The sequence below is a fragment of the Penicillium argentinense genome (assembly GCF_028826775.1).
Source record: "Penicillium argentinense strain IBT 30761 chromosome Unknown utg000009l_segment0_segment0, whole genome shotgun sequence".
In the NCBI taxonomy this organism is placed as follows: Eukaryota; Fungi; Ascomycota; class Eurotiomycetes; order Eurotiales; family Aspergillaceae; genus Penicillium; species Penicillium argentinense.
Genome location: NW_026622668.1, coordinates 1307138 through 1327748, shown reverse-complemented (window position 1 = coordinate 1327748; position 20611 = coordinate 1307138). Strand labels below are relative to the sequence as shown.

At 52.3% G+C, this 20611-nt stretch overlaps 7 protein-coding genes across 7 annotated transcripts; 6 read left to right on the top strand and 1 right to left on the bottom strand.

Moving 5' to 3' along the window:
- Positions 1–593: 593 nt before the first annotated feature.
- On the top strand, positions 594–3418 carry N7532_008096 (Mg2+ transporter protein CorA-like/Zinc transport protein ZntB; the record flags this gene model as incomplete). Its single annotated transcript, XM_056620588.1, has 2 exons — positions 594–1752; positions 1815–3418. The coding sequence occupies 2 exons, from the start codon at positions 594–596 to the stop codon at positions 3416–3418; spliced, it is 2763 nt and encodes a 920-aa protein (XP_056471394.1).
- Positions 3419–3663: 245 nt separating this feature from the next.
- On the top strand, positions 3664–4685 carry N7532_008095 (Fig1 domain-containing protein; the record flags this gene model as incomplete). Its single annotated transcript, XM_056620587.1, has 3 exons — positions 3664–3724; positions 3844–4234; positions 4307–4685. The coding sequence occupies 3 exons, from the start codon at positions 3664–3666 to the stop codon at positions 4683–4685; spliced, it is 831 nt and encodes a 276-aa protein (XP_056471393.1).
- A 3935-nt stretch (positions 4686–8620) lies between these two features.
- N7532_008094 (uncharacterized protein) lies at positions 8621–9637 on the top strand (the record flags this gene model as incomplete). The annotated part of the gene is made up of 1 exon (XM_056620586.1): positions 8621–9637. One exon carries the CDS (start codon positions 8621–8623, stop codon positions 9635–9637), a length of 1017 nt encoding a protein of 338 aa, XP_056471392.1.
- Positions 9638–10705: 1068 nt separating this feature from the next.
- N7532_008093 (Zn(II)2Cys6 transcription factor) lies at positions 10706–12646 on the bottom strand (the record flags this gene model as incomplete). The annotated part of the gene is made up of 3 exons (XM_056620585.1): positions 10706–11570; positions 11642–12096; positions 12164–12646. 3 exons carry the CDS (start codon positions 12644–12646, stop codon positions 10706–10708), a joined length of 1803 nt encoding a protein of 600 aa, XP_056471391.1.
- Positions 12647–13583: 937 nt separating this feature from the next.
- On the top strand, positions 13584–16478 carry N7532_008092 (uncharacterized protein; the record flags this gene model as incomplete). Its single annotated transcript, XM_056620584.1, has 5 exons — positions 13584–13628; positions 13686–13844; positions 13995–14493; positions 14566–15328; positions 15401–16478. 5 exons carry the CDS (start codon positions 13584–13586, stop codon positions 16476–16478), a joined length of 2544 nt encoding a protein of 847 aa, XP_056471390.1.
- Positions 16479–17585: 1107 nt separating this feature from the next.
- N7532_008091 (uncharacterized protein) lies at positions 17586–19153 on the top strand (the record flags this gene model as incomplete). Its single annotated transcript, XM_056620583.1, has 3 exons — positions 17586–18219; positions 18341–18987; positions 19070–19153. 3 exons carry the CDS (start codon positions 17586–17588, stop codon positions 19151–19153), a joined length of 1365 nt encoding a protein of 454 aa, XP_056471389.1.
- Positions 19154–20077: 924 nt separating this feature from the next.
- N7532_008090 (uncharacterized protein) lies at positions 20078–20519 on the top strand (the record flags this gene model as incomplete). The annotated part of the gene is made up of 3 exons (XM_056620582.1): positions 20078–20196; positions 20251–20313; positions 20363–20519. The coding sequence occupies 3 exons, from the start codon at positions 20078–20080 to the stop codon at positions 20517–20519; spliced, it is 339 nt and encodes a 112-aa protein (XP_056471388.1).
- Between the last annotated feature and the right edge of the window lie 92 nt (positions 20520–20611).

The window sequence follows — 20611 nt, the reverse complement described above, 5'->3', positions numbered from 1 at the left end:
GCCGTTTGGATTTTGAAATTTTCTTTTCCTCGTTTCGCTTTTCAAGTTATGATTTCCCCCCATGCAATTGTTTCTGTTCTTGTATGAGTACTATTCCAGTCGGTAGCCTAATACAAATGCCACTACTGTTCTGCGAGCTGCTCTCTATCATACTAATTTAGTACAATTGTACCTAGGTATAAGCGTATGGTGGCCGTGGTAGTTCATGGCTTGGTCAAGCTTTAGAGCGGGAGGGTTCCATGGTTAAGAGATTTTAGCTTATCCGATCCACGCGGTAGCTCGATCCGAACTGCCCACCCCAACCCCCAACTTTTGATTGAAGGCAAGAATAGTAGGGAAAAGCTAGGCAGGGGTATTTTGAAATTGCCATTATTGTTCATAGCCTTGGCTGATGAGACAAGCAGGGATGAACAATACGATAGTAGTGAGGGGCAACTGTTTGCCAGTTGTGCCCTAGTCCGTTTTGGGTTAGCAATCGTCACCCGTAATTTCCAGCTGACATCGAGCCTCATTTCACCTGGGAGTCACTATTTACGTCGAAGCACAACCCTCATGTGGGGTTAGCGATAGAGAGGGAGACTCGAGCCCATGCTATGCCTGGAGATCAATCGGAAAACCGTCTTCTTGATTGGTTGCAGCAGCAGCCAGATGATCCGCTGCGACCTGATACCCCCGTCGAGAATGCGGACACGACATCTGCTACCGAAGTGCAGCGCGTGGGCCTTCGTGGAACAAGCGATGCAGCTGGTCCAAGGAGTTCATTAGATGATGTCCTTCACCATGATCCCGGAGCACGCGGTGACCTTCCCGAGACCATCGGTCTACCAGATTCTCTGGCATCTTCATCCCCCACAGTCAACCGGGAAAGCATCAATTGGAATAGATCGGACAATTCTCTGGAGGACATTTTGCAAGTCGGTGCTCCAGCGATACCATCTGCGCCATCGACAAATTCACGGCAAGCAGAGAGATTACCACTTGGAAGGCCTCTCAGGCGCGTAAAGAGACGAACGACCCGATATACCTACGATAAAATCCTTGAGAATGCAGGAGAAGTTTTGGATTACATCAAGCACGGCAATGTGTGCAAGAGGTCTCGTCACGATGGCACCTCAATCATCTACTACGATTATTCCGAAGGAATCAGATCAGACCCGAAAGTGATTAATGAAGCCTATCAAATTTCGGCTCTAGGCTACCCTCCGCAAGAGGTCAGCCAACGTCTTTTAATCGTGGAGGATTTGTCTAAGCCGACAATAGATGCACTCGGGGAGACATTCAGCATCAACCCGGAATTTTTCGAAGAGCACTTGCTGAATTCCGGATATGCGGGTCCGGATTATGACATGCTACCTGCTCGGACATGGCCGACAGCACATCTGAAAAAATCATACTGTTCGATGAGATGGATTCGTCCTGTTTATCGACAGCCCATGTACTCTTCGAATCGCACTATGAGAGATCTTGTCAAGGCTAGCACAAAATCTAGCAATACTGCAACACAGAAGGACCAAAATAGTGATTTGTCCTACTGGTCGGACGAGGAGAAGGAAAATGAGAATAGTGCGGATGGGGTTGAACATTTCACACGTTACGGGGTCGTCACTACGCGAGTCTCTACCAACATATTTCGGTCGGACTGGGCACTCTGGACTGACCCTGCAAAGACGGCAAATATGAAGCGAGAATGTGGACTCGAAGAGAGACTGTCGATCTGGAAAGGTACCCTTCTAGGACGAAATTGTGATATTGGTCAGTGGTCCAGCCTCGCAGAGATGTTTATGGCTTCCACTGAGGACTAACAATTAGCCCAGTGATCATTCTTTCTGACCCTTTGCCGCAGGTAGATGAAGAACACCCAGCACCGGAGACCATAGATTATGATTCAGGTATCTCAGAGACAGATATCGACTCCGCTGAAAAGGGTATTGCTCATTTGATACACGAGACAACGCCTCGGTTTATGGGAGATGCGACCATATCAAAGCCTTGGGATTACATGATAAAAAGTCGAAAGCGCAAAAGAGTAGTCCCTGCCAGCACAAACTCCGAGAAGAACATCCCACTCTTCTCCCATAAAGTGATTATCAAGCAGATCGCTCCTCGCCAGGAACTTGCAGTCGACCTGGATCATGTTTTTCGGACATCTGAATCAACAAAAGAATTCGGACAAGGCCTCGGATATCCAAGATCAACCTCAGAGGGAATCCGTGAAGAGATTGAACAACAGACTGGGCAAGCTAGTTTGACTAGGCCTTTAATCCGAATTATCAAGCAGGATAGTCTGGCGCTTTTGAAGCAGCTGGGCCACGTGTTTGATGAGATCGAAACAGGAATCTTGGATGATATAAAGATGGAAGACCGACTATCATCCTGGCGACAAGTCATTGGCCGTGCGCAACGCGAGTTACCCGAGCTTCAAGCTTACCTCGAGCCTTTTCTTGCCTTTGTTGCCTCGCTTCATCCTACCCGTATAGGCGAGAGCGGCTCAAGCATAGAATCAGATGTCACAAAAGACATCCAGGAGCTCATGAATGAGATAGCACATGTATCCAGTCGGCTCCAGCGGACTTCGGCTTTGCTCACATCCAATATGGGCTTATTGGATAGCCGGCGCTCTATCGACGAAGCTCTAGCTGTAACCAGATTGACCGAGCTCGCATTTTTGTTCGTCCCTCTCTCCTTCGCAGCAACCATCTTCGGCATGCAGGTCGACCCATTAGCCGATAACGTGCCGATACGATCTTTCTTCATTGTAGCTATCGTGGTCACGGCATTTGCCTACCTGATGCGGATGACCATGCGGAGCAGATGGATTGCCTACTTCAAGATGTTCATGAGAAACCAACTCCAGAGGTACGCCGAAAGTCACGGCCACTCGATCCCAACTCGTTCCATCCCGATTCTTCTCTCGCTTCAGTATATGGGAAATCGACTTCGGGTTGGCGTGAAGCGAGGCCGAAGATGGATACTCAGAACGGCAAGGACGTTGTGGCGTGTATTTGGGTTCGTAATTCTATTCATTGGCGGAAATGGGGCTGTACTGGCGGCACCGCTTGCTCTTCTCTGGACAAGAGACTTGGATTTCCATATTCAAATTGCAGCGACTGTCTCAGTACTCATGCTTGTCTTAATGACCGTTGGGCTTTCGATCTGGCGTATGTCACGCTCCGATCCGGCCTTTCGGTCTGCACTGCCGCGACTGGCCATCTCTATCTATCGGCGCTTCCCAACATGGGCCCAGGGAGCACTGATTTTCTTGAGTCTGTCCGCTTTATGCCTGGTCATACCAGTGTCGCTTATATGGACTAGCCCGCTCGCGATGGGTATCAAGTGTGGACTCATGGTCCTGGCATTTTTGCCTGTCGGATTTGCTGTAGCGTTCAAGTTTTTCTGGTGGTTTATGAATTACACATAACTTTGACAGCGATCCCCATGAATTGAGGGTCTGTCTGCTCGTTTGTACTCAGAAACCGTACGAATACATCAATTTCACCTGTACTAGTGGTAAGATACACGTGACTTTTTATGTGGTGTGTGAGGGGAAGTCAGATGAAATCACGAGCCTCACTTCTCCCGAGCCGCAGTGCTCTACTAGTCGGCATATTAGAGAGACGATGTTTCCTTTGTCGAAGTCATGGGTGTAAGTTCCAGTTATCAGTCATGACTTTCGTCATCGTCAGCGCTAACCAGGACTGGGCAACACAGGAGATGGTTGCCGATGGTCGGCTTCCATCATGTAATGATGATTTTTGTGGCTTTTGCAATCACGATGCTTTGTAAGAATTTGTCGAAATAGTGACCTTCAGCTTTGTCCGGGATTGCGGTTAACATCAATTCTAGCTGTTTTGCTCGCGGGCTGCACTTCGAATGGCATGAGTGGCATCTACCTGCTGTCCTTGAGGTACAATGCCCCAGCTGATTCGTTCACTACGGCGCCCGGACAAGTCAACACGCTTATCGCGCATTCCATCCATAATGTGTCACAGACAGGGAATGGAACAACTTTGGAGGTGCGTGCCGGCTACATGGGACTCTGCGTGGGGCAAGTAGAGCAGGCCCTCGATGAGGTCCGCGTTTGCTCTAGCAGTGCGAAAACATTGGCCAAGTTTATCTCGGCGGAGACAAAAACTGTCACCCATGGGATTTCTAGCATAGAGACAACACCAGACCCGCTCAACTTGATTATGGTTGCAGAGGAGTTTAGACAAAAAATTGTCTTTGATGGATTCATGTAAGTGTGTTGAATTTTTCCCAACGGAAAGAGCAAGCGGTCATAGTATGGTGTTAACTTTGGATGCAATAGATATCTTACAATCGTGGTGTGCCTCGTAGCATTTGTTCTACTGTCTACATTCCCTGCCTGGCACGAAGAGAGAGATGAAGATGGTTCCGTTGTCGAGGTTAAGCCGTTCCCATCACGCCCGGTAACCCAGGCCATTGCCATCGCATTGGTGGTCGGATTCGGACTTGGGCTTGTTTCCATATTATGGCAGCACATCAATAGTAGCTCTACTGCATCGATGGCCGAGACCCTCACGTATGGTGCCGTTTCGGGCCACGTTGGAGCAGGCGCAATGGCGCTTGGTTGGGTTGCAATAGGTATAATCGGAGTCGTGGGTCTTGGAATCGTTGCCATGATTATGAGCATTTCTCTCATTCGACTATCAACTGACGATGATTGATGGTCAGTATTGAGCCGAGTATATTTAAGACTTCCTCGGTGGGAGTTCCTTATTATCGATATAGGAGCCTTGGTCTCGGGGGATGGGGGGATTTTGCCTAGGTGTCCGTCTCATTGTTGTGCTGGAAAAGCGATCGCAGGAGGGAGAGGAGCGGGACAAAGAATTTCTATAACCTGACTTCAAAAATATATAAGCAAAATGTGTCATTGCGTGGCAGTTGGCCTTGAAGAACAGGATGCTTTTTCCAGCTATGGCCTGGACAATTCTAGACCCTTAGGCAGCAAAGTGTGGGGATTTTCATCAAGGAGTCAGTCTTGTAGCAAGTCGTTTGAAGCCAAGGTACAAAGCAGAGCACCATTTGGTGTTCACAGAGCTTGTGTCCAGCCTTGCCTAGTCTAGTCGCCAGTCTGTGGAAAGACCACTCCATGGCAGGTCCCGGCGACTTTGGAAACTTATCCAAACAAAGAAACCAATCCCGTCAACACCAAAGATGACACCGCGTGAGGGTATCTGTACGCCTTCGCCGGGACTTTTTGGCAAAAATGCCTCTTCCCACATCCCAAGGATGCGGCACGAAAGAGATTTGGCTCGTAAAAATCACCTGTCAGCGACTGGGCTCATGATATCTGAATGCTTTGGCCGCCACGGACAGCCAGCCACCCGCCAAATTTCGGAGAAGTGCCGTCGGGTAATTTTCGGTTGGAAAATACGAGCTAGACTCCGGACTAAAGGACGAACTGCCTGGGGCCAGGACACGAACTGGTGCGACCCCAATCAGAACGAGAACTTTTGGTAGGCAAAAGTCGTGTCATCCCGGGCTGTCGATTCTCCCGCGTCGTGCATTGATGGGATAAGCAACCGATGAGAATGATATACTTACGGGCACAAGGACCTTCTCATGCAGAAGAACTCAGAACGCTTTCCGCAAAGCAGGGAAAATGTTGCCTTGATATGATATTTTTTCAAAGATCCACGGTCACTCCGTACAAAGTACAGATCGGCAACATCAAGAAGGAAGCCCCTCCAACAAACACTAATTTAGATTGGTTGGGGTCAGAGCGAAAATCCAAGCCGAGCCGAGCCTTTGGCGGAAAGCTACCTTCGCCACCTTGCGAGCAGCAGCAGCCCTTGGCTCATTTGTATTGGAAGATCCGTGGCCAATGAGTTGGTTGCATTGCACCCAACACGGTGTGTCCATGGCGTGATTTTGACATACGAGTTGCAGTACGGAGTATGCACCACAATCGTAGTGCTCCGCGGGCGGGATATTTGACGTTCCACCTCAGCATGTTCATGTGTTAATGGGTCTGGTGAGGATATCAGCAAGCGACCTCGGATGAAGCAGAATCAGACCAAGATAAGAATTTTATCGAGAGCGACTCGCCCGGAGACATCGGGATGGATCCCTTTCTTGGTCGGGATGGGGTGCTCTCAGCCGTGCCTGACCCAGCAGAGCGGGTGCAGTGAGCTGCCGGGCCGTTCGGAAATAATCTCCCTAGGATGACCATCATCCAAAAACATTCCATTTGCCCTTTCAGCCCCCAAGGTCTCTTCTAGAAATTGAGGCGAGGGGAATTTTCGCTGACTAGGACGTCTTGGCTTTAGATCTAGTAAATAGTTAATCAGACTATTCAATATGTACCCAGATCATACTGACCGCCGAACTATTCGATTCGTATTCCGACGGCCCTATGGCGAGCCCCACGAGAAGAAATCTTGTAAAAACAGAGAGAACTAGAATGAACTGTGGGCTGAGAAGGGTTCAATAATATTGATCTCGACCCAAGAATCTGCGCAGGCCTCACCCGCGGGCGAAGCAGAGGGAAGTGGAGCCGTCGTGATCGGATCTGGGAGGAGGAAGCAGAGGTATGGGGCGTGGCAGGCCTGACGAGCCGGCTGGATACATCGCGGCAACCACATCTCTGCTGGTGAGGGCCCTGGAGCCAAACTCTATCGAGGGGATCAAGCTTATCCGCGGCGGTAGGTCGACAAGGATGTCCAGCGGGCCCTGGCGGGAGATTGGGATAGTCTACCCTAGCTCGCACCCAGGGCGATTTTAGCGCGTTAGCGTCTCCGGGGAATCTCCGGATCGCGCCCACTGGGGATCGGACGCAGGCACTCGTGGTGCAGAAGGGTCCATGGAAAATTCCATGCAGGTCAGGAGACACCACAGCATGCCACAGCATGCATGTACGGTCGTTGGAAAAACGTGCTGCGGGTCATGGCGACTGCGAGGGCGTTGTGTCGTGGACGCTATTGAAGTCTCGGTCCCTCCTCCCCATCCAGTAGTTCCTGTTCTGTGTATGCCTGAAAGAGCAAAACCAAATCAAAGACAAGCCCTAACAAACCATAACAGTCATCATGATGATGCCAGTGGCTCCCCAAGCTTTCCCGCCGATCTCTTTCCTCTCCAAGTGCCGGTGGCGTGCCCAAGTTTGAGAGGCGGCCCCGTCCGCCCCTCTCAGCGTCGTCTCCTGGCGGCTGCTCCTCCTTCGTTTGTCCTCGAGACCCAGTCAGGGCATTTCAGGGTCGATAAGGGCCACATTGGATTTCCTACCCCTAGCCATCGGCCGCGATCTGCCAATGGGGTCCCCCAGGGGCAGTGGGCCGCTCTGCCAGGGCAAGTGGGGGCACTGGAGCCGCAGGCAATCAGGGACTGGCGTGACTCCTTCGATTTGGCTGCGCGGTGCTGTGCTGGACGATGGAAGAGTCGAGGACTAACCTGTTGGAGGCGCAGCGGAGTCCCGGCGGGTCGATCGACACCGCCTCTCGATTGACCTGGCGTACTTTTGGCCCAGTGGGAACCTTAACCTCTTTTCTGCTCGGCACTTCGCTCAGGCAGGTGTCGTTGCCAGCAGATCAATGCATGGCTTGGTCCACTGATGGTCGATTCCTCCGAGACAACGCGGGAGCCCTCCGTCCTTGACACGAAAGACTCACATATTACCAGGGATGTTTCCCTCTGGGACAACAGGTGTCGCGGCTGAGACAGGAACCGCCATTTCCTGCAGCCTCAAAATTATGTTGTTTACCTATTGCTGGATGAACGGAACTCCCGACCCAGACTGTGCAGGCTGTCGATCGACGGCATTATTGACTGCCTCCGGAGGTATTCGGCCCACTGGGCCCATATAAGCTCGCGCGTGAGCCAGCCACAGCACGCCCATGTGTATAGCGATGAACCTTTGTCTCCATTGCCCCTTGACCTACACCTGCTGATCTCAATCTGGCCGCGCTGTGTTTTTTCGCTCTCGTCGCTCTGCGGATTTCCGGTGATATCCGGCTCGATCTCCCGAGGACGATGAGGTAGAGGGATGTTCATCGACAACAACGCTTCCCGGTTCGGGGGCGGCGTGCAGTGATTAGGTTTACTGGTGTGTTGATTACATCCAGTCTTTCAAGTACATCACTATCACTGGCCTTGCATAGGGCTGCTCAGCCATGTTAGAGTTCCTTTTCGTCAGTATTCCTACGGAGCATAGTCCTGGCATCGACACGAGCTCCACGGCAAATGGACCCGGCTTCATTTCCCTGTCGTCCAGACCCTGGTGGATTATCCACCAGGAACTTGGTGCTGAATGCTCAATGAGGCCCCGACTGACTGGATTAGGTTTGACACGCTGGAGACGCAGTTCCACTCCAGCTGGGACTTTGCCAAAAGTGAGCGCCTCTAGTACGGACGAACTATGCCCACCGGGTCACTCGGGATAATCTGCGCTGCCCGCGAGAGACCCGCTGCAGTGGAAATTGGTCAGCGATATTAGGGTATGCCCGATGGTGGAAGAAGACCCTGACGCGAGTCCCCTGCTCGTATAAGAGTTGCTGCTGCTGCTTCGGCGGTAAACTTTCTCTTCTTCTTCTCCAACCCTCACTGTCACTCCTTCAGTCAATCCGACTCCAGTCTCTCTTTAATACTTTTTTTAGTCGCATTCACAATGAAGGCCTCCTTCGTCACCCTCCTGGCCCTGGCCACCGCTGCCATCGCCGCCCCTACTCCCGCTGGCATCCCCGGTCTGTCTGACCTGACCAACCTCGCCAAGCTCGGTGACCTCACCAACCTCGCTGGTCTGGACGGCATCACCAAGAACCTCAAGCTCGGTGACATCACCAAGGAGCTGAACCTGGAGAACCTGCCCGTTGTCTCCAAGGTCGGTGACCTGACCAAGATTCTCAACCTGCCCTCCACCTCCAACTCCGACCAGCAGATCGGCGAGTCCGGCCACGTCGTCCAGGACCTTGGCCCTGAGCTGAACAACATCCTCACCGTCACCGGCCCCAACCTGCAGACCCTGCTCATCAAGCTGAGCCCTGAGGTTACCGCCCTGGTCTCCGGCCTTGGTCTTGGCGCCCTCGGCGTCCCTCTGGGTGGTGTCGTTGCCTCTGCCTCCGGCCTGGGTGACCTTGTCACCGGTCTCGGTCCTCACGTCGACGGCCTCGTCACCGTTGTCGGTGCTGATGTCGGTGCTCTGCTCATTGGTCTGTCCCCTGAGGTCGCTGGTCTCGTCTCCGGTCTGGGTCTCCCCACCGTCGGCATCCCCGTCGGCACTGTCGTCGCTACCCTCGGCAAGAACCTGAAGCGTGATGTCCCCACCGGCAAGATCGTCCAGAATGTCGCTCCCCAGGTCAAGAGCACCATCACCGTCACCGGTGGTAACGCCAAGAAGCTCCTCATCGAGCTGTCCCCCTCCGTCGCTGCCCTCCTCACCGGTCTCGGTCTCCCCTCCGCTGGTGTTCCCCTCGGTGAGGTCGTCAAGACCGCTGCCGACGTTGGTGACCTGCTGAAGGACATCTCCGGCCCCGTTGAGGACCTTCTGACCGTCACCGGCAAGGACGGTGACGCTCTCCTTATCAAGCTGTCCCCCGAGGTTGCTCAGCTCGTCACCGGCCTGGGTCTTCCCTCCATTGCCACTCCCCTTGGCTCTGTCGTCGAGACCCTTGGCGAGAGCCTCTAAATTTAGACATGCCTGTGAAAGGAAGCTTGTCTGAAAGGCCTTTTTTACGCCGCAATGGATAGCGTTTTGGGAGCCTTTGCGAATACCCCGCAATCTTCTTGTGCATATTTTTTGGACACTTGAAAGGGTGGTTTCTTGTATGACTTCTGAAGACAATATGGGACGTCGTTTGTCCCGTCTTCGCACATTTACTACTTTTATTTCTGTCCAGTCAAATGACATTATAATCTAATGTTATACAGAGTCTTTCTCTGCCTTCTGTATCGATACCCTTGATATATGATATGACCATGTAATAGACATTGTAACAATATTCATTTCTCCCAAAACACTTTCATATTTCCGATCTCTCTATTCCTTCCCCACTCAATATTACCATGGCCTGAACCTACCACGAACGGATTCTTGAACAGAACACATTGCATGAGAGCAAAGTCTTGTTCCCGTCACTGGATAATAATAGGATATCACTGGAGGTCTACCTGATCCCCTGCCTGATTAATATCCAGTTATAGTTGCTATCTATACTGTAGTAAATTGATGTGATATCTCAGCGTTGAAGAAAAAATTTGGTATGTCATGGCGGGTGGGGATTTATATATTCGTACATTATCTATACATAGAAGAAAGCCTAAAAAACCTAGCTTTCCCATTCCAATATTATGAAGCTCCAAGCTCCATTAGTGCAGTAACATTTTTAATAGTTGAATTTGTAAATCTATGAAAAGTCAGGATGGACTGTTACAAACACAACAATGTATGACTGTAGCAATACGCTAATCTAGTAGGTAGTGTAGCGTGATACTGCAAAACATTGTAGAACTTTGATTGAATCTGATTTCACTACACCACGAAGCAGGAAGGATCTGCCCAAGGCACTATTGATGCACTTTATCGCTTCATAAGGGTTGCTGGTTGTGAACTCATGCTAGGACAGTGACACACGAGTTGTACAAATTGATACACATGCAGCCAGCAGTAAAAACAATATTACACAAGCTTTGCCTGAGCGCAAATATAGGCAAAGCGAATCAAACGGTGACCGAGCGTAGACTCTTAAACATCAATTCATCCCAAGTGGTATCCTGAATATCCGCTGCCGGCCAGCGGCAGCATGGATGATGGCGCTTGCGAAAAGGCGCCCTGGCCTGTGGCATATCCCATAGGGTTACTCATTAGCATATCCTCCAGGGAAGCGGACTCCTGCTCCCATTCTGCCAGCGGGGATTGCAGGTCCCATTTCCGTGCACAATACTGCAGCAGTTCCCGAACATATGATAGACAGCGGATTGCCCGCGGTCGGCAGTTGATCCGATCCTCTTCGCCTAGCATGGGCGGATCCGGGGTTCCTGTCGGGACGTCAGGGAGAGTGGGGACAGTAGGACTCAGGAGCAGGTCGAAGTTCTCAGACAGAACTTGAACGAAGCGTCGGCCAACTTGGTGGACACGTTGGATATCCAGGAATGTGAGGAAAGGGAGGACGCTCGGATTCTCCAGCACTTGGTGAATCTGGCTGATAAAGTCCATACACCGGTCGAACAAGACCGCCTTGCTGTAGTCACAAGGTACAGGGTATCGATGAGACGGCGAGATGAGAATGATGATGGTGTATAATAGCTCAAGGCGGTAGAGGAGAGAGAAGTGGTTAGGGGCGTTTTTGGGGCACTCGTGGAACCATTGCCGAGTCTGGTAGCAGAGAGTCCATGTTTGAACGAGTGCTCGTGAGGACTGTTCACGTGAGCTGTAATACATGTCATGATATCCAGAAGACAGTATCTGTCGTATCCTGACAATATGGAGTGCCGGGGATGGGTTTCGGAGGAATATATGGCTGTGTTCTGACGAACCGCCCCCAACGCTGGCCGAGGGCATGACCACATCAACGGAGGCATCAGAAAACGAGAATGTCCGTTCGAAGGCAGTGCTCATTCCTCTGGTATTGTTATTAGTATATAGAAGAGGCAAAATATTCTGGAGTCCTCCAACGAGGTAAAATGATCTTACCGGTCCAGGCAATAGAGGCAGTGAAATACCCGTCGGCGAATGTCAAGTCGATCCGTATTTGATAAAACTTCCGCCGGAGGGTCTTGGTGAAGACCCAAGTCTATACCAACACGAACGGCCATCCCGACCAAATGCCAACTACGAAAGCGTCCCGGATCCACCAACGCATACTGCGCAAGGAGAATAATAGCTTGAATGCAAGTGATTGACCCTGGTCGAAGCACATCTTCGGCGTAGGTCAAGGCATCCGACACCAGGGCCAGTGCCTTCTGATGGCTCTTGTCGTTGTTCTGGTAGGAAACCGCCGCCGAGGAAATGGCGAGGACCATGCGTAGCATCCAGTGATCAAAGGGCTTCGCAAACCGCCCATCGGACTGGTACACGGCGTCCACCGACGTCCAGAAACTGGTTTCCACAAAGAAGGGCAGTTGCACAAACACATTGTCAAAGTAATACTGTAGTAGGGGCGTCGCTTCGTGGCGTGCGGGTAGCGAGAGGGGAGCGCGGTGGCGCATTCCCCACTGTCGCGACAGATAGCAGCAAGTTGGCGAAGGTGGTTTTGGACGTGATGCCATGGAAATCCCGCGATGTGGCATTGACGGACAGGAAGCCAAAGTCCCCGACGAGGTCATCGATATCGGAGACCTCACGGCGGTGAGCGGGGCCCAACGGGCCATCCGAGGAAGTTGAGGTGATCGACATCTCGCGCGCGACGCCATTGCCCTCGGCAGAGAGGGAGTTCTGACGGTTGCGCAGCTGGGCAATCTTCTTCTCGAGCTTCTCGCAGTAGCCCTCGAGCGATGCGACGTAGCTGCGCTCCTTGCCCTTGGCGAACTCGTCGCTGGCCCCCGAGCAGGTGCTGGCCTTGCCGACCTTATCGCAGGCCGAACAGGCGGGGAGCTTGCCATCGCACTTGATTTTGGCGGTGCGGCATCGCGAGCAGGCGGCGACGGGGCGACTGACCTTCAGCAGCGGATTATCCAGGAAGGTGGTGGCCGTCGGCATCCTGGCTGCTCATGTCCCCGGTGTTGTCCTCGATTGAGCTCGTATTCTGGGACTTGAGAGGGAGGAAATCGTTAGCGGGCCGTTCTGGCACGATAGAGGCCGTAGCGACTGGACCATCCTTGCGTGACCCCACCCGATCGCCGTTGCGGACTCACATGATGAGGTGATATGGGCTCCTGGCTATGCTTTCTTCCTCCCTTCGTTCCTTTTGATGGCGGCCGTTACGCTTGTCCCCTAGCTCGAGGACCTGCATAAGCAAAAGGGCGGGTTAGCGAGGGTTTACTGCACGCCGATATTAACGAGGTCAGCCTCACCCGGTGACTTAAAAAGTAGAATGGACCCCCAGAGAGAAGAGACAAATAAGAATCAGAACAAGCCTCTTCGAGGGAACCTTTCTGAGAAGTCACGGGCTCGCAGGTCACGTTCTCGGCGGAGGACGAGGAATATGATCTCCCGTGGAACTAACCTAAACGTTCCGTCCTTACTTGCTTTCCTCCCAGCACCTGAGAAAAAGACCAAAATTCCCCCTCAGACGGATCTCGCTCCCGACCAACGTTTTCTTTCCATCCCAATTCCAATTTCTCCTTATCTTTCCACGCTGGGCCTTTTTCTTACTCGGCCTCGGATTGTGCGCCCCTCCTTCGTTCAGCTGCCACTGTCCGTTCTCAACCCACCTAGAGCCTCCCGACGGCCAAATCGCATCGTCGCCAGCCCCCTCTCTCCCCCACTCCCCGCCCTTCCGTCGCTTCCAAACTCCAGTCCCCGTCGATCCAGATCTGGACCGAGGGCCGTCCTCCGACATTCCTGGTGTCCCACCATGGCGTGTTAATTGCTCCTCTGGACCTTCCGACCGTTGGAATTTTCCCGACCTTACAGGACGTTGTTCGCCTGTTCTCCCACTTCTGGACCCCACACCCACCCTTCTCCCCGACGGACCATGTCGACTGTGCCAAGGGCACCTGGTGGACCGATTGACCTTGCCGTGAACGGCCTCATTATACACCACCTGCGTCGCATGTGACCTGCTCTCTTTCTTTAGATCTTGCTGCGGGCTTTGGCGTCATCGGTCTTTGAAGAGCGAGTCATGACCCAAAGCGCGCATCCCTCCGCAGGCCAGCCGTCGCCCGAGTCGCCCTCGTTTGAGCCGCCCGACGGTCGCATCGCGCACACTTTGACTGCCTGCACCAGGTGTCGACAAGTACGTATGATGCAACCTTGCCAGAGTCTCCCCCCTCCCGCGGGAAGCAAACTCAATTACCGTCTTCTATATGCTCGATGCCGAGATTAGATCAAGACTGTATCCCTTCGCGCTCCTCTAGCTTGGCTAACCTGTTCTGTCGTGCCGTAGCGTAAGTCCCGATGTGATCCTGGCATCCCACGATGTGCCCCCTGCGAACGAAGCAACGCCAGATGTGTCTATTACGATTCCACGAGAGACACCACCATCCCACGAACATATATTGTCTCGCTACGTGAGAAGGCCCGCGCCCTGGAGAAGGAGCTCGCCAAGGCCGAAAAAGATATTCAGCACGCCGCCGACGCGGAGCTGATGGTGCGGGGCGCTGGGCGCATCCGCTTCAAGGACAACGATGAGCCACGGTATCTGGGTGCCTCGAGTGGCATCGCGATTACCCGGCTAGTCATGGAGCTGGCTAAGCAAAATACCGATTCCAAGAGCATCAAAGATGTGGTGCCCGAATTGACTGCCCATGAAATCAAGGCGGCTTTCGCGCAGGAAGATTCGAAGCCGACCTCCAAAGTCTACCCGATGATCAGCTCAATTCCGCAAGCCAACCTGCCTCCGCAAAACTTGACCTACAAATTGATCGATCTTTTCGTTGCCAAAGGTACAACATCCACAAAATATCGAGACCGGAAAAAAAAGTTTCAAGCTCGTGGCTAACATTTTCCTTTTAAAGCACAAGCACTCCTCCCAACATTACATGAGCCGAGCTTTCGACAAGACGTGGAGGAAGTCTTCAACGGTTCCACCGACCCCTGCCAGAACTTTCAGCTTCGAATGGTTATTGCCATTAGCATGCAAAAATTGAGCCCGGACTACGCCGGCCTGGCCGACAGCTACTATCTAGCAGCCCTGCCATATCTGGAGCCCACCCTGAAACAGATGGACCTGAGGGCACTACAATGTTTGGTCTTGATTGCTCAATACTCCATGCTCACACCCACACGTACAGCGGCATATTGGGTGGTCGGAACGGCTGTGAAGCTGTGCCAGGAGCTAGGACTGACCGAAGAGGCCACCATCACCAAGTCTTCCTGCGGCCAGCCCTTGAATACATTGGAGGTTGACATGCGCCGGCGACTCTTTTGGATTGTCATATCCATGGAATTCGGACTCTCTCATAGTCTCGGCCGGTCGAGTTGCTATAGTGTCACTCACGATAACCTCGATGTCAAGTTCTTTGAATTGGTAGATGATCGTTACATCACCGCCGAAGGGATTGTCCCAGGAGCAAAGCCAATCATTCCCAAGTGTCTTGCAGTTCACTTTTTCAAGATGCGTCTTCTGCAGTTGGAAGGGCGGCGGCAACTCTATTTGAACCGAAAGGAGACGCCCGTCGACGATCAAGATCCATGGTTTGCTCAGATGAATGCGAAGATCGATCGATGGATGGCAACTTGTCCCAAGCATGATGACGGGAGCGGCTTGAATGTGAAATGGTAATGTTCCTTTCTCTACTTGTGTTCTTGCGGTATACATTTTTGACTCATAACCTTGTTTGTTCCCTTCAGGTTTCAAGGACGACGAAACACGATAGTGATTCTAATGTACCGGCCGTCCCCTCAAATACCCGAACCCTCGACCAACGCAGCCAAGATTTGTTACGACGCGGCCACATTCAATATTGCTATGCATCGAGAACAGATGATCACCAGCTCCGTCGATTTGACCTGGATATTCACCCAATCGCTTTTCATGGTTCTCAACACTGTTCTATGGACACTCTCGTATCCTGAAATTCGAAAGGAACACCCCGTCGACGAAGTACAGGGCTATCTGGACATGGCCTTAGAAGTAATTGTCTTTGCCGCCGAAAGGTGGCCGGGTGTTCAGTCTGCTTTGCTCCTTTACAAACGCCTCGTGGCTGCCTGTCTGAAGGCATACGACACGGAGGAGTCGTTCGTCGTGCATTCTCCCTCAAACCATCCCACGCCAACCTCTTCTCAAGGGGTCATGACCCCTCCTGCCATGTCCAGCCCTTCGAGTACTACAACTGCGTCTTTCTACTCTCACCAGAACTATCGCCCTGGAAACCCTTCTATTGGCGACGCTTCCTCAACCGGCACCTTGTCAAGAGGCCACTCCGCCGACCCTTCAATATCATTCCAGGAGCCAACACCCCCAGCCTTTACCGCCGACCCATTAAAGACGACGGGGATGTCACATGCATTCGGCATGCAGCCCCCATCGACTACGACCCCCGGGACCAACGACAGCCAATATACAACCCAGGCTTACTGTGCACCAGCTGCTCTCTATCCGGACGTGTCCATCGACCCTAATACCCCTTACAACGCAATTCCATCGGTGGTTCCGGGACTTCAAGGCTGGGATCCCAACTTTTCCCTGGCCTCCACGACCGCTGGGCACCTGGCGTACATAGACGCCAGCGTCGATCCCATGCAATGGACGTCCTCCATCGGGGACCAATATTCCCAATACTTTAACGAGCCATTCCCAGTACCACCATGGCGGGAGCGGACATTGAGTCAGCAGGAGCAAATTGAGCTGATGGCATCACTGGAACACGACATCCCCGACGTATCTGCTCAGTTGGTACGCGAGTCCAATGCGTTCTACCAGTCATGAGCTCTCGCGGAGGTCTCTCTTTCAATGATCGTCCCTGGGAGACTTTATGGACTAGTGGAGAACCAGCGATTTGAAATACACTGGATTTGTTTTGAATTCTGTTTTCTTGTTTGGATCGGCAGGTCTCTTTACAGTTTCTACGGTATACCTAACTACTCTCTATGCTCATATAGCTCACGGCCAATTTGGGTCTGACGAATTAATTCTTCTATCTCAATTTCTCTCCACTGTCTCCAGTCTTGTAGGGGGCTGGCGTATGCAATTTTGACTGTTTCCTGTAAAGTATCCTGGGCCAGTTTGTGGGCTTTCAGAAGCGAAAAGTCATCAACAGCGTAAGAGATTCGGGTGAAAGACAACACTGGAGGATAAAGGAGGGCAAGAAACCTGGAATGCCTTGGAATAAAGCGCGGGACTTGCTTGAGCCCGAAAAATAGATTGAGAAAATGATGTGAGATAAGCTGGATTTTGCTCCAGAATTCAAAGATAGCAATTTATTAGTTAGTTCTGAGAAGACCTACCTTCAGGCATATGCAGTATTAGTACTACAGGTTGTCGTAGGTATAGTTCGAAGCCATTTTGCGTCTTGATGGTGTAGGTATTTCCAGCTTGCTCCTCCAAGTAAAAAGCGATAAACAAAGCTCTTATATCCTGTGGCATGATAGAGTAACCCATTGTCTGCATATTCATGTACGCCTGCATCATTGGGTCGGAGTGAATGCGTGTCGGAAGGCCTTGTGGATCCCCAAGCGGCCTTCGAGGCGCCTGAGTCCCGCGGCACGTGACCTTCCCGTTTTGCCTCCATTGAATCTCTCGCCGTCTTCGACCGTCTCGACCAAACCAACCCCCCTCCTCCCGCCATTCCATCAAACCTCCGCCCGATACCTCTCCGCGTGGATTTCTTTCGGTTTCCTGGAATGCATATGATCTGATCCGGCCGTGGACCGACCTGCTCGCCCGTCTGAGTGACCGACCGTCGACCGGCTGCCCCCTCCCCAGCGCCAGCGCCAGCACTCGTGACGAAGCTTGCGATTCGGACTCCCCGCCGGTGGATCGGAGTCTATCTCAGGTTGGAAGGTGCCTGTGAACTAGATCTTCACTAGGGTCTTCATGTCTGAGCGCGATCCCTCGACCACCTTCCCAGCAGGACCTCCTTCGCCCTCTTCTCCCGCTGCCGGGTTCCTCAAAGACAACCGCCAGCTCCCCGTCTCCTCGGATCACATCCCCCAGACCCCGACATCGCCTCCGTTGATGTCGGTCAGTGATTCGAGCCATGTATCCAACTTTGCTCCCGCCCAAACATCACCGACCCAGGTGACTACCCAACCACCCAACACTTCGTCTCCTCCTTCGTCCGCACCAATGTCTACTCAGGTCTCCCAACAACCGATCGTGAGTATGACAAACTCTTTCCCTACTCCCGCCAGTAGCGTGAGCGGTCAACTCGCGAATACAACCTCCGCCGAGGACGCCGACCAAAGGTCCTTCGGCTCGACAACGCAAGACTCAACGAAGACCATGGACGTTTCGGGTCACCAAAAGCCAGAGGACAAACGAACAGATCATGAACGACAGCAGTCGGTATCTACTACCGCGGCAGGTGGACGGGATCTTGCCACGGATCAGACAGACGGAGACGCCATGGACGTGGATAAAGAACCGCTCCCACAGGCCGAGACTCGAAACCTCGGCTTGGACTCCCTTCAGAATGACTTCAGCTCGGCTTTCCATCTTTGTAAAAATGGTGTGCACCCCCTCCCCTGGTTTGGTTGTAGTTTTCATGGGCGCAGTTGCATGATTGCTCTGCCCTTTGCACATTCTGGAACTCGAACGTTATTAACCTTCTCTTTTTGCTTACTTGACAGCTCCTACTGTGACTGGACCGAATCCTGCAATGGACCTCATCTCGCTCTACGGGCTCGGCCCGATTGCACAATCGGTGGCACGGATGGACCCTAACACAGGAGAGAAGATCAATCGTTTGCGAAAGTCGTATGAAGGAAAGTTGAAGGGACTTGGATTGGCTGGTCGAAACAAGCCCGTGAAGCAGGAGCCTGGCGCACCTGGCAGTCTACGGCATCTCACTCTGTGGCCGGAAGAGGAGTGGCAAAACCAGAAGGTCGTCGGGAAGCAGATCCAAGTTGCCGATATTGACAGTGCCCTGCATGGCTTGCAAAATCGGGCTATGCAATTAGAGCCGGGCATGGTACCCAACAATGATTTCTGGGAAGATGTGCTGGGTCACGAGAAGCCAGCTAAGAACCAAGGCTCCGGTGATACTGGTAAAAAGTCTGCCAGTGCTGCACCTTCTCCAGCCCCTCGTTCTATCCTTCGCACAACCACGCCGGCAGCGGTCACGCAGGAGTCTGAGCGGCCCCGAGCCAGTCGTGGCCGGAAGAGACATTACGATGACAACAGCTTCGTCGGCTACGGCGAAGGTTACGCAGATGACGATGATGACACCGGTTTCTACTCGAACGGCGAGGGAACCGGCAAAAAGAAACGAAAGAAGGTGAGATTCAAACTCTGAGTCCTATTCCTGCAGCTCAAGGCCCAGGACCGACGGGGATCATACTAACCTCACTTGACAATAGGACCATGTGTCCAAGGTTTCCACTCCGCTCTCTGAAAGAGGTGGAAGTTACGGTGTAGGCATGTTCGGAATCGGTGCCCGATGAATTTTTTTCGAATTTGTTTTCGCAAACAAACAGAAAGAAGGAAAAAGTCTTCATGTCTTTTTTCTCATATGGACGAGGAGACGGCGAGGGCAACGAAATGCCCAGGCGAGTCCCGGATCCTCTATTTTTCTTTTTGCTCTTCTCAGTACATGTTGCATCACGGTGCTGGATATACCCGGCTTCATCAATCGGACGGCGTTTCAGGCTGGGTGGGAAATAAGTATTCAAACACGGATACGATTTGACATTTCTGCTGCTTCTCTTCAAGGTCTGTCTTCTCTCTTTTTGCGCTTTTTTCCCCGTGCTGTTTTTTCGAGATTTCCACTGCTGTAATGGCCGGCTTTTTTTACCGCGTTGTCGCGAATGGGTTTCTCATGCCCTCGGACCTTTTTTTTTCCTCGTTCAATCCTTCGGATTGTTGGGCTCGGCGAGTCCCTAGACATCGTCATTACTCCGAGACAGTTTAGGCTGGTTCGAACCAGTGAATTGACAAAATAGATGAAATCCTCTCCCCGGTAATCGAGTAGGCTCAAGTCATAGCAATCGTCATAGAAGTGGACGAACATTACCGATTACTGAGATCATGGTCGGTTCGCTGCTTACCCCAGGCGGTTTACTTCTTTCTCACTTTCCAGTGAGGTTTCCAGTACCGATCCATTCAATCCCGGCGTTGGAAAATTGCGCTGGACTAGAGCAACTACAGCCATTCGCTTGTCGGTGGCTTCTTCGAGCGCCCCCAATCCTACAACATCCACTACCGAGGATCTCTAGCATAAACATTCATCAGCCACGGCCAACCTCCGGTGGCTGAACAAGCAAACACGGCGAGCCCGCACCCACCAGGAGTCAGGATGGCTAAAAGGGCCCAAAGTAGGGCTAACAAAACGACTGCCGAAAACTCAACAACCTTCTGGCTCATTCGAGATGCTTGCCATGTTCGATGACCGACTGGCGATTGGCGGGTTTCGAGGCTCGGTCCGTCGCGCCCAACGTGCACATTCAACCTTTTCGGCCGTCCACAGCGACTGGTCGGAGATGGCAAGGTGCGTCAGTAAAGCCGGACTTCTGAGAATTTGAATGACACGTCAATACGAAAGATCAACACTTGATCTGATTCATCGTGGCGCAAAGATGTACGAGAACGAAGCGGGCAGTGCTTGGTATACTCGTGGCCGCCCACTGTACATTCCACTTGCACTACGAAGATAGCGTCACGCTTGTTAATGTGGCGACATCCCCAATCGACCCGCCATGTGGCAGATGCGCCGCATGCCGTAAACTGCGACTGAAGACGGATATCGTCCATCGACATATCCGCCTCCCCCGCACATTTCTCTACCCTGCGGTTGCGCAGACAGATGCATGAGACTCCTTGCTGACTCTGCCAATCCCGAGGATCGAAAAGCCGACACTAGCGTGCAGGACGGACGCATGCATCAAAGAACCGGTCGGTGAGAA